This window comes from Cupressus sempervirens, chromosome 3 (genome assembly GCF_028749045.1).
Source record: "Cupressus sempervirens isolate cs-2001-9-10 chromosome 3, ASM2874904v1, whole genome shotgun sequence".
NCBI classification, from domain to species: domain Eukaryota; kingdom Viridiplantae; phylum Streptophyta; class Pinopsida; order Cupressales; family Cupressaceae; genus Cupressus; species Cupressus sempervirens.
In genome coordinates this window covers 91,725,237-91,739,309 of record NC_143120.1, presented here as the reverse complement: position 1 = coordinate 91,739,309, position 14,073 = coordinate 91,725,237, and the positions used below count along the sequence as shown (strand labels likewise).

Sequence of the window (14,073 nt, the reverse complement as noted above, 5' to 3'; positions counted from 1 at the left end):
CTGAAATACTTGCAGTACCATAAATGTTAAAGATAACCATCAAAATTTCAAAATGTTGAAACTTAAAACATTGCTAACCCAGATCTTGTCCTATTAAGCTTCTAGAAACAACCTTCGGGTTCCACAAAGTGGTTAAACCTCCTAAAGCCCCAACACTAGGACAATGAAAGGATTTCCATTGTTTCCATTTAGCAATAGACTCCTCATACTTTTCATCTGATAACTTTGTCTCTTGAAGTAATATAATGTCTCCTTTCGACTCATCAAGTAGTTTTTTAATCCTACTTCTTTTGTTAGGGGCATTGATACCCCTAACATTCCATGTTATGATCTTCATCCTTGTACTAGAGGACACTTAGTCCTTTTGGTGACTCTTTTTACTGATTGAAAATTTTCTTCCAAAGTGGATTGAATGCCTATTGCAATTTCTTCTTTAGCTTTTGTACTTTTTCTCTTTCTAGAAGATACCATAGTGGGATCTCTAGGTGACTTCATAATTGAAAGGGTTTGTGAGAAATCAAAAGTGGACCCCCAACCAATATTGCCATTGGCCATTTGTTCAGGTTAGAAATCTCCTAATTGCCTTCGAGCTTTCTCAAAATTATCTATTGATATCTGGGCCATATCTTCTTGCATAACTTCTTCTACAATTAATTGAAATTGTTCTGATACCACAAATGTTGAAATCTCATTAGCTAATTGATGTACTTCAGATTCCACATTACTGCCCAACCTGATGCCTTGCATAGTCTATTTACATGTTGGGACAAACATCTCTAGATGGGGCTAATTAAACATAACATGATGTGTGACTAAATTTGTTGTAGACCAACTTTGTTTGGACCAATCAGACAAACTAAAGTCCTAATAATTCAACTGCCTACAAATTGTTTGATGAAATGAAATGTTATGGAATTTTTGAGCATGCGCCATAAAAAAAATTGATTTTTAAAACTTACTCCTAGTAGATATATTGGAAATTTGTCATGCCCAAACTGCGGGGCAAAAACACACACAAGTTTTTTTTTTTTTTTTTTTTTTTTTTTTTTTAAATTAATAATTATTACAATGCTTAAGTTGATAAGTTTGTGATCACATTTCAAGAAAAGATTCTCTTCATTACATCATAATTTTATAAACTCTTGTGGAGGAATACATCGTTAAACTGAAGCTCTCGTTATTAAAATAATATCGACGTTTATTTCATTTCATATTAATCTTAAAACAATAGATTTAAATTTCCTCTATAACAATATGATTAAAGATAGATTTAACATTTATTACATAGCATCTTTCATCTCATATAAGGTTAACATTATAAAAAAATAATTTTAATCAAGTTCAACTAGATCAAGTTCAATTATAAATGTCTTAGACAATTATCGATTGACAATTTAATTGATATTGAAAAGTCACTTTAAGAAAAACAATTAACTAGAATTAAAACAGAATATATATATATATATATATATATATATGAACTTTAAATATTTCGACTACTTTAACATAATAATTAACTATCAAAACCCTACTAAAAATCAATTAACAACTAACTAAATTCTAACTAATTTAAAGCTTTCTAATTAATTAAACAACTAAATTAACATAATATAAAAACTAACTAAACTTATTATTACAAAACTATATTAAAATGGCAACTATCGAAATCATAACAAAACATATTCTAAAACTTTAATTTAAAAAAGACTATAACTAAACTAAACTAAACTAACAAATAAAAACTTAATAATAAACTAACCTAATAACAACTTACAACTAATACTATAACAAATGACATAACAAAATATATACTAAACTAACCTACTTACTAACTTAACACTAACCCCTCACACCTAACTCTAACATTCCTACACTAACCCCTTTACCCCCTACACTCTCCTTCCCCCCCCTACACCCTACTCTTCTTTCAAACTTCCCCTAGACCTGCGCATGCACTGCCCAAGGCCTACGCATGGCAGGTCGAGCCCTGTCCTTGCATGGCCCGCAGGCCCAAGACCAAAAAAAACTAGTGCAAACCTTCACATCAAGATGGGTAACACAAAAACCAAGGGGGAAAGAGAAAATATTATAACCAATTTAAACTCTTGATCAAGCTTGCGAATTTTAAGGAGGGGACAGGAGAGGGTGGCATCGTCCTATTGATGACAAAAGACTTTGCAAACATAACTTTGCAACAAACCTTATTAAAGAGCATCATGGGATCTGACACCCAAGGAGGGATGGAAGCATTAAACACATAAAGTTTTCTAGGTAAGAATATAGATATTAAGGATATTTAGCTTAGTTGAAATTTCTTCTTTTTAATTTTCTTTGTTTATTCCATTACTATTTTTAATTTTAAATACAATATTCAAAAAACAAAAAGGATAATAAGAGAATCTCTTAGATTCTCTATCTCAAGGGGAGCATTTAAATTGCTCCCCATACAAAATCCAGAGAGTTTTTGCTCTCTTGGCACACTTTTTTTTTTGTCTTATATTTTTCTAAGTATAAAATTTTCAGTTGATTTAATAACCAAGGGGGGAAATTTTTTTTATAAAATACATTGAATAGATCTACTTGCAACTAGATAAGCCAAGAGATTTAGATAATCATTTAAACCACAATGCAAGAGTTTATTTAATTCCGATAATCACAAAAACTAATCTTTCATTCATAAGAAAATTTTTGTTTCCAACATATAAGAAAACTTGAAATTTTTCCAAATTGAACATCATCATTGTTTCCATCCTATTTTTTGATGTGCATCCATCTAAATTAAAATTACAATTAAATCACATAATAAACAATTAAACTCAAACACCAATTTTATTGGCAAACCTGATTCAAAGGCTCAGCCGGGAAAGAACCAGGAAGAAAACTTGACTTCGTTGCCATTACAACAAAGTTTGAAATACAAATTACATATGATATCAATCCCAAATTTCAACAATTTAATTGAATTTTCTTCATGACCCTCATCAAGGGATTCATAACAATTTTTGCAACACATTTCTAAAACCATGGAGAGAACAGAATTTGATTAGGTGACAACAAGCATGAACAAGAGATAGTCAAACATACATATTCATACAAAGTTTGCACAATAGGATTCACAATGAATCAAAACAAGGGAAAGATGGATTCTTCCAACAGGAGAAGTCAGACACAACACCAAAATAGATGCCCAATCAGGGCTATTAACCAAGAACTTCCGTTCTTCCATTTTAACATGCCATACTCATACGAGGTTTGTGCTGACATGTAGGGGCCCGTAACACCCTACCCTCTCTCCCTCTTCTCATCCTAAGAAGAGACTCTACACTGTTGGAGTCCAACTAAAATGACCTTTCCCAAAATTGGTCACTTCTGCCCTATCCAAGGGTGAGTAAGACCAAAACACCCATACAAGAAAATCTCAAAATTCAAACATAAACATGAAAGGAAAACATTCAAAAAGCATGGTTTTCAAACCTTCCCAACATACCCACATACATACAAGCATTCAAACAACAAGAAGGTAGCATAAGCATGAAACAAACATGAAAATCTGAACAAGGGAGATGAGAATTCCTACCTTCACAAAGAGGTAATGGCAAATGAACAAGTTTGAGTAGAGCTTTTCCCTTCCTTACTTCAATCTTCCAAGACTCCTCTCTAAATGTAGAGATTGGGTAACAACCTCCACTACTCCAAGAAGGGCCTCTAAATAAGCCTCAAACTCAACCACCAAAAGGATCAATAACTTCTCCCACCCACCTAAAAATCTAGAAGCTCCTAACTCAACCCATACTATGGTTAACCACTAAGTGGAGATGAGGTGAGACAACTCATGGTAGCCATAGTCAATTTTCGCACAAAGGCAAAAAGAGACTTTTTGAGTGACCTCAAAAGTCAATAAAAGGGGCTTAGGGGTTGGAAAAGACCCCCAACCCATACCCATACCCCTTGGGTATAAATATTTCATGTTTTAAAGCCTTAGGAATAGGTTTGGAACCAAACAAAAGCTAGAAAATAATTAGGACCATCTAACAACTCTAGAAATGTAGATTAAGCACTAATCCAGATTAGGGTGACTAAACTCGATTAAGAACCAAATTAGCAAAAAGACACTAACTTAATCCAACTTAGGTCCAAAGATTACACAGCTAACCCTAGCTAGCACGTTGAAGAACATAAACAATTCACGAGTGTCAAGCGACACTAAAGAAACATAGTTACAGACATTAATATTTACTAATCACATAAGGATACATACATACATGTCAATTTAATTATGAACAAAAAGGCTTCCAAAATTAGCACATAAAGATCAGTTCTGTTCCTCCATCGATTTTCTCGGCTAAAATATCTGCACACTCATTGCACACATCAGTAGTCCCAAAAATCACATGTACATATGTATATACGTATCAGGAATCACATAAATTAAAACATCCATCTATAACAAAATCAGGGTTCCTCTCATCCTATTCAATTCTTAAATCCTACATTTATTGATTTCATCAATATACATATACATAAAACATTAACTAACAAACATCAAATATCTGAAAATAACATCACACAACATGAAATAATATGATATGTTCAAAGCATCAGATAATGTCTCGACATCTCAAGTCGTGAGTATCAAAATGATAATGTAACAACTAAGGCTACGAAGGGTTGGGGCGAGGCCTCACAAAATTGTTTCGCAAAATGACATTTGACAAGGCCCCTTATGTCCATAATCTTATGACAATTCTCTGAAGTATTGGAAATTTGTAGTTCCAACCCAAGACTAGTTTGGTTATCCTTACATACTTCCATTGTAGGATTTATACAAGAGTAATGACCTGAAAAAGAGAGGGATGAGTGATTTGAATAAAGAGTACCCTCAATTTCCAAATTTGATGTAGGGATCTGATCTTGTGAAGGCTCATTTGGTACATCCAAGTGCGAATGAGAAATAGGCAGAGTAGCATCATTATTACAAGTAATTTGATGGGTATCTGTACTATTTACATCAAAAACCTACCTAAATTTACATTTTTCAAGCTTGATGAATGATCCTCACATACTATAACTTGTTCTGAATCAACACCTTGACAATTGACATTGAAATGGCCCAAAATCAAACAATGTTTATCAATTACCTTTAGTTCTTGAATATGAACAATTTGTTTCCAAACCCCCCATTTGGAGTGGCAAATTATATATTGTGGAATTGGTTTTTGATTGCTCAGAAGTAAGCAAACCTTAACTAGGAAAAGAACTTGTTCAAAAGGGATGAGATCATGCCTAATAAAGATACCCACCTTGTTTGCTATCAATTCAACAATTTCTGTGTCTCTGTATTCAAGAGGCAAATGTGGTAATTCTTTCCAGTGGGGAAAAAAGATAACATCACTCAATTTAGGGGAAAAATTTGGGGAAAATGGATAGGTAGATATGCCAAAACCTTTACAGAACCACAATTTGAATTTATGCACCCAATCCCTAGTCTCAGCTGAAGTAAAGAGAACGGTAAAATAGTTTAAAACTTGATCATGGAATAATACCTCTTTCGTACTTGGCCAGTTACTGAAAATCCATGCTTGTATGCCCATTTTGCTTAAATTATGGTTTTGAATCTACACCCTAAGCGCTATCTTTCTCACAAATTCAACATGCAAGAAAATCAACCTTTTTGGAATAGTGATTTCCATTACTACTCGATCTTTAAACCCTGTGTCTGCATGAAGAATATTCTTTGATTGCTTCTTCTTCCAAATCCTCTTTGGTTTACTAGCATTTTTATTAGCCTTCGAAGGTTTGGGTTTGAAGGGAGCTCTCCCAGAGTTCCTGAAAATCATTTGCTTTGCATTCCTTGTAACAAACTCTCACCCTTCTCCCATAAGCCCTTTCCTACTTGAGAAGAATGCTCATATAACTACTGGTTGGGATTAACATCAACATCTTGTTCTTTTAGTAACCTTGGTTCTATGTGTGAAGCAGAAGGACACCCATTACCTTGTTGATTGGGGATATCACCATCCATAACCCTTTGCTCATCAATTGATTCCCGCAGAGGACCATTGAATGACCTCTCTTTTTCACAAATGTCAAAGGGCGCCCATTGCTTGGATATTGCATTATCCTTGAAATGAAACCTAGGGTTTAAGAAAAAGGGTTTTGTCGGCCAGACAATAGCCCTTTTGAAAAAGATTTCATCCCAAGATTTGAGCTGTTTGCCTTTAGCGTGTTGAAACTGATCCACCCTACTTGACTACTTAGAATACTAAAATTTCTCTGCAAACCTCCCTGTCTGCCATTGCGTACTGTCGTGTCATGTTTGCCATTGCCCACTGTCGTGTCGCAACACCTCCCTATTTGTCATTTTTTTTTTTCTTCTTGAATTATTTGGATCATTTCTTAATCTTTCATTAACACTACATAAATTACAATTCAAGGATGATGAATTACATTTATGGCCCATCTTATCAATGCATTGAGAACAAAATAGATACACCTATGAATCCACGAGAAAATTGCATAGAGTTCCCTAATTTTGTGATATTGAAATTGAGGATAACAATAAAGATGATCCTAAGTAGAAATAAATCATTTTGGAAAATTATAGATTTCATTTAAGCACGCCCTAAAAGTTTAACAAGTTAACGAATCAATTTGAAACATTTAACTTGAAATTGAATATCATATATAATTTTTTTCCTCATTTAATTTCATTTATTCAAAATCATGAATTAAATCATTAAATTTTATTCTTTTATTGTATTTGTTTAATTGTCTTCTCCAAGTTGATTTCAGGGATGAACTTTTTTTGGTTGTAAATTTTGCATAAGGTTTAATGTCAAATCCAAATCACTCACTCATGAATAATGTAATTCATTCTGTCAAAATCTCCTAAAACATGATTCACATCTTATAAAAAACAATATAATTAGGAAACATACAATTATCATTACCAATTATATTTAACCACTAAGAGTGAAAAACTTGAAATTGGATGTCAATAAAAAAATAAAATTAAATCCAATATATTGAAATGGATGGATCAAACTAAAATTATAGGGTAACAATTAAAAAGACTAAATATGGAAATGGAAGGAAATTTGATCATTTTATAGTCCACTAAGTGAAGTGATTTCGGTGATTAATTTTTGGGTATACTTACTAACGTGGGACTACCCTAAACTCTATATAAGAGACACATATTTATGCTACAAATAAGACATACATGCCCTACCTCTATGCAATAAGCACCTATTGTGCTACCAATTATACATATCTACCCTACTTCCATATGAGAAATACATAATTATACTACAAATTAGACATACATACTGTACTTCCATATAAAACAAGATTTATACTACAAATAAAACACCAATATACCCTACCTCCCAAAAATTTCAACTTATAAACTCTATTTCAAGAGTCTAAGAGTGTTGCTTCCTAAAAAAAAATTAGTGGGTACTTTAGAGATTTTTTGGGATTATTTTAAAATAGGAGGTTTCATGAATTTTGTAGTGGAGTTATTCTTAAAAAGTTTAAGCCCCATAATTTATGGAAGCAAGGGGTCTCATGATTTTTTATTATTTTACCATATTCAGTTCACTTACTAAATAAATAAATATTTAAAAAAAAAATATTGATAAAAATTAGAAATGGTATATGATTGACAAATGACATAAGAAAAACCTAAGTTGGTGGGACAATTTCTAGCCCCCCATCTTTTCCACTGGTTTAAATCACCCTAAAAAAGTAGGCACTGCTACTTTTGAGGAGAAGATTCCAATGACTCCCGTAGCAAATTTTTTGTTGGGGTCATAGGACCCCCACCCTACAAAAATAGATCACATAGCACCCTCATGGGACCACACCCTAATTTATACTTCTTTTATCACCTCTCTTTGGAGAATATAAGGTTCTACTTCTTTCAAAATATGGACCCTGAATTTTGGTTGCTAATACAGCAGCCACTGACATTATTTTTCCGCTCCTGTATTGTTTAAAAAACCAGTCCTTTGTCAACGTTATTGAAAGTTCCCAGCATATATTCAATTCTTTAACATCCAGTTCTTTCATTTCTGGCATTCTTTATCACAATTTAGTTTATAAAGGAAGCTGATTCATGCATGATCGACATGGCGAAAAATCCTATGGAACAAGTGTTGCATAACTTCGACATTTTTTCACGGTGCGTCCATACTCACTTGTCCAATTTCATCCAAAACCTGCAGAAGAACGAATCCAATTTTCAAAAAAGGGGAAGCAGCTCTGCAACATTAGACAATAATAAAATTGGAGATGCTTGGCAGTTCGATCAAGGAGCAACTAAACGCGGGTCTTTCTTGGAGGGGGAGAAAAAGGTTCTCTATCATTTGGATAGGGCTGATTTTGATGGTACAGCTGCAGTTATGGATAACACTAAATCTTTCACTCAGGTAGTTAATCTATTTATTTGTGTTTGATTTATGGTAAATGGCTTGTTTTATGATCTTAACCAGCTATAAGGCAAGGTACACAGTTAAGCTTGAACGTTTCAGTCATACGTTTCAAACTGATTGCGCTTTCTAAATTTCCCGTTGAATTTAAAATAAGAAAACTTTTTCTGCTGTTATTGGTTTTTTTTTGATTTAATCTTTAACATTTATCCTGCCATCAATGTAAATACATGGTAAGTATAAGGCAGGTTTGAGATTAGTTTCAAATATTCCTAGTGTTACAAGCTAGGGTTGTTGCACCAAAATATCGGCTTGTCAATGCCAGATACAACCACTAGATTTATAGCACAAAGGAGTGAGTTAAGCCATGTTAGAATTCCTTAATGGTAATGTTGGCAATTAGTCTCACAACCTCCCCTCCCATTCTAACATTATTTGAGGAGATTCAAATTTGTGACCAAGCTTTGATACCACTTGTTACAAGCTAGGGTTATTGTTGCACCAAAAGATTGACCTATTAATGCTCAATACAACCACTAGACTTATAGAACACAGGAAGCGGTTAAGCCATGTTGGGAATCCCAGAGGGTTCCAAAGGGGAACATTGACAATTAGTCCAACACCTAGGTTTGTAAGAGCCTATTAGAATTGAGAATTTGGGTTTTAGGATTGAAACATGCAATTAAGCTTCAGTGTTTATGGGTTTCAAACTAATTGCACTTTCTACTTTTTCCACTGAATTTGGAATAGGAAAACTTTTTCTTTTGTTATTGTTATTTATTTAATTGAATAAATCTTTCACATTTATCTTGCCATCAATGTAAACGCTCGATAATGCACAACTAAGCTTAGCATTAGTTTCACATATTCCTAGGTTTGAAAGAGCCTTTTAGAATCAAGAACTTGGGTTTAGGGCTTGAAAATCTCAATTTTCATGATTTCTTGGTGTTTCAATCATAGTCCAAAAAAAGGGCAAAATATCGCCAAAATCGCGATATTTCGTGTGCTGCTATGCTAGGTGATTTAATCGCACACAATATTGGCAACAAATTTTTAATAAAACTGCTGCGATTTTATTTGAAGAAAATGTCAAATCGCACGCTTAAATAAGACAAAAATCGCCCAGTAAAAAGTCAAAAAGTTGACCTAACATATTATTAAAAATGGTAACGTTTTTGTGTGCATAAGATAGGGTTTTATTTGGTGAACAATGGAATATAATCAAGGAACTATTAAAGGTTGCATTGTTAATACTGCACTTAGCCTTCCAGTCATGACATTCAGACTTCTTGTTTTTTCTAGACTTCCAGTTGGATTATAAGGTAATATTACAATTTTTAAATTTAAAAGATTTACATTAAATATAATTTTTATTAAGTTTTAAATATAGTAAATTTAATGTATTTATTTAAATTTAAAATAGTAAATAGTAATACAGTAAATTTAAAGTATTTACAATTTTAAAGACGAAAGTAAATTTCTTTTTTTTCAGCAAAAGTGAGCTAACCACTGAAAATATTATTAAACCTAATTCGAGAGCTCATCAGAGAAAGAACTAGGAAGAAAACTTTGAATCCCAGCCCAATTATAGAAGAGGAAAAAGAAAAGAAAAGAAGGGAAGGGAAGGGAGCCAATTTGTGGCAAAACAGAGTGAAAGTTGTGAATAAGTGCTGAAAAAGTGTCAAGACTTCTCATTCTCAATAAGCTCTTGCAAGCGCTGCCATTCAAAGTATTGAGTATATGGGCTGAATGCTTCAAAGTTAACATCATCACAACCAAGATTAGCAAGATAATCTGCGACTCCATTACCTTCACAGTAGATATGTGAGATACAATAGTCATCAAAAGAGTCTAAATGATTCCAAATTTTATTCATATATACACGAGTTTCCAATTCAGGAGTGATCTCTTGATGCATGCATTAATAATAACCATGGAATCGCCTTCGATGTGGATTTTATTAAACCGTCTTTGCTTAGCCAACACTAGACCCACGAGCAAAGCTTGAGCTTCAGCAATGTTGTTAGTGCTTGGAGGAATTGGAACAACTTTAATTGCTTGCACTATACCACCATGATCCCTAATCCAAATGCCAATGCCAAATTTACCCGGATTACCTCTTGATGCACTGTGGATTTTAAACTGTCTTCTCTTAGCCAACACTAGACCAATGAGCAAAGCTTGAGCTTCAGCAATGTTGTTAGTGCCTGAGGGAATTGGAACAACTTTAATTGCTTGCACTATACCACCATGATCCCTAATGCAAATGCCAATGCTAGATTACCCGGATTACTTCTGGATGCACCATCAAAGTTGAGCTTAACAAAATCAGTAGAAGGGGGGGATCCAATTGGTTGAAGAATGATCTGGAGGATACTTCCGGCTGCTGTTTGGAATAGAGCCAAAAGGAGCAAGTAAACCATCCCATTCCGTGATAATTTTGCCATCTCAAGATGAGAACAGATAATTGCATTTAGCATTTAAGATGTTGCTGTTAACAATTTCAGAGACTGATTTTTAAATGCCATCTTGGACTGTTTGTAAAGAGTTAAAATTTTGGCGAAAAATGCGTTTATTTCTCTCCCACAATAGAGCCCAAACCATGGCAGCAGGTACACAACTCCGGATAGAAGAAAAAAGAGATTTAGAAAAAAGCACAGGCCATGCTTGAAACAAGTCCCATAGTTTTCTTGGAAGAGGCATACTGAGACTCAACTTGTTTAACACAAAAGTCCAACAGTCATGAGCAAATGGGCAGCTTAAAGAAGGTGGTCCGCAGTTTCATCTTCAACTGTGCAAAGGGTACACTTGAAAGGCTGTGTAATGTGGAGTTTTTCAAGTCGATCACTAGTAAGAATTCTGTTCCTCAAAGCCAACCAAGCGAAGCAACCAGCTTTGGGGAGAACAAATTTATTCCAACAAAAAGAGAAAGCACAGTTAAGGACTCTGCTCATATTTAACCGGTGTAAGACTTTGTAACCCTCCTTTAATTGTATATCTTCCATCTTTAGCAGCAGCCCAAAATAAAGTATGCTGCTTATTAGAAAGAAATACTTCTCTTTCTGAGAAGACTTGTTGCAAAGCATCCCTATGAACTACATCAATTGGAAGATCTATAGTATCCCTCCACATATCCTACCCGAGAAAATATCAATAGCAAACACATAATCTGGAAGTTGTGAGCCCCATAAGTCGATGATGAGAGACATGATATCTTTGAAATGGTTCAAAATAGCTAATGGTGGGAGACCATTCCAAGAGTCGGACCAAAACTTAACACTGTCGCCATTATGAACAGTCCATGAGATATAGTTTACCACTACCTTCCTTGAAGACATCATGAAATTCCATATGGCAGATCCCTTTGGCAGATTAGACAAGGAAAAAAATTCTAGAAGGGTCACTATTATCCAAATACTTCTGTTGCATAATCTGACACCATTTGCTGTCCGATTTTGTATACATTTGCCATACTAATTTCCCCCCAAACACTTTATTCCCAAGGGATAGATCATGGATACCTGCGCCTCCAACAGCTTTTGTTGATGCCATCTCTTTCAATGAGATTAAAGATATCTTCTTATCATCTGACAGGTTCCTTCTCCAAAGAAATTCTCTAATGATCTTTTCAATTTGTTTCACAATGGAGGAAGGAGCCTTGAGGACAGCAAGATCGTAATTAGGAATGGCAGACAAGACAGTTTTAACCAGCAAAATGCGACCAGCAAAAGATAGTCATCTTGCTTTCCATGCTAGAATTCTTGATTCTAATCTCTCAATAATTGGTGCCCAATAACATTTTTTGTTTGTCCCCACAAAAAATGGAATGCCAAGATAAGAAGAAGGAAGATGGTCAATTGGAAAACCCAAAATATTGGCAATTTTATTAGAAATAACCAAACTTGTATTAAAGAAAAAGATTTTAGATTTGTGCGGATTTACCTTTTGACTTGAGATTGAAGTATATAGATCAAGAGTACTTTTGATCAGTTTGACTTCCTGAATACTTGCTGCTCCAAATAAAATAGTGTCATCTGCAAATAGAGAATGAGTGACAGTGACTGAAGTGCCAACGATATGAACCCCATGCCAAAGATCCAAGCTATGTTTATGTGTGATAATTCTACTAAAAGCCTCAGCCATTAAAATGAAGAGGATAGGAGATAGTGGATCACCTTGTCTGATCCCTTGTGAAGAAGGGAAGAAACCAGCTGGAACTCCATTAATAATCATTGAAAACCAAGCTCCCGAAATACATGCTCTAATCCATTTACACCAATTGATAGAAAAACCAAATTTTTGGAGGACTTTAAAAAGGAAATTCCAAGAGACCTTATCATAAGCCTTCATCATGTCAAGTTTAATGACAAAATTGGATGATTGGGCAGAAGTAATGGAGTGTGGAACTTCATGAGCCACCAATGCACCTTCCATAGTTTCTATTCCCGGGACAAAACCTCCTTGTTCAATGGAAACAAGGAAAGGAATGAAATGAAGCAGCCTCAAATAAATAGCCTTTGTAATAATCTTATAAACTGAATTGCAAAGTGAAATGGGTTGGAAATCAACAAATGTCTTAGGCTCTTCCAGTTTAGGAATGATAGAAATATTAGTACTGTATTTTAAATTTGAAATATAATTTAATATTGTTTTATTTTCATTTTTAAGAACTAATAATTCGTAGTATCAATATATTTTACAGATAATTATTAAATAATGGATTTATATTATAATATATAGTATATTAGTAGATTTATAAAAGATTCAAATAGATTTATAATAGATTAATAATAGATTTTAGAATATTTTAAGAAATTGTATATTTTCAAATGTTCGATAAAAGTGCCAATTTTTTTATTGAGTTTTTGCCGATTCTGAGTTTTGCAAGATTTTTAGGCCGGGCGAGATATTGCCAATACTGAGTTTTTAAACTATGGTTTCAATGATGTTGTTAAAGGAAGTTTCAAGGCCAACTTTCTTTTAAAACTGGTAAGTGAATAGTATATGACTCAACCTCTGTTCTGTCCACTTGTGAAATGATTGTGTTTTCTTTTGATTTGAAACAAACTATTTACCATCCAGTTGTCTTGTGTAGCAGCGAAGCCAATTTTAGTGATTAAATGGTCCTGAAGCATATTCAAATGTGCTGCTGAGAACAAAAAATTCAGAATTTTCTGTTAATTAAAACTTTAAACCTTTTGAGCTCTTGGGAGCTATGGCTGAAAGGTACATACTCTTCTAAAATCATACAGGACATTCATCTCATCATTTTGAGATGATGTCTAGTTGATTAGGACCAAACATGGGAGCTGGACATGAATTCATCCTGTGTGGCAAGATTGACACACCAACTTGGAAAGTTGGCTTGAATCAGGTTGAGAACCAGATTTTGACATAAGGCTAGACAAATTGGTAAATCATAAAATATTAGAAACCTCACACATAATGATTTGCATTTTGCTAGATTTCATTATCAGTGATCTCCAAAGTTCACATCCCTGTTTCCAATAAGCTCGATCATGTTCCTTAAGCCCATTCTTCATTCTCATGGGCTAAGGAAAACAACGCTAGGGTAATTATTTTATTACCTTTGTGTGTTATGTTTTTCATGTTTTCATAAACTGATCACTTTGTTTTTCTA

General features: G+C 33.9%; 1 protein-coding gene across 2 annotated transcripts in view; it reads left to right on the top strand.

Moving 5' to 3' along the window:
* Positions 1–7,934: 7,934 nt before the first annotated feature.
* ERV1 (Erv1/Alr family protein) overlaps positions 7,935–14,073 on the top strand; it is a 214,516-nt gene continuing 208,377 nt past the window's right edge. The window contains exon 1 of one of the 2 annotated variants that reach the window (XM_089818469.1): positions 7,935–8,432. In XM_089818469.1, the coding sequence (XP_089674595.1) occupies positions 8,124–8,432 (309 nt within the window). In that variant the 5' untranslated portion in view covers positions 7,935–8,123. The remainder of the gene's footprint in view (positions 8,433–14,073) is intronic. The other variant, XM_089818470.1, reaches the window with a different exon arrangement.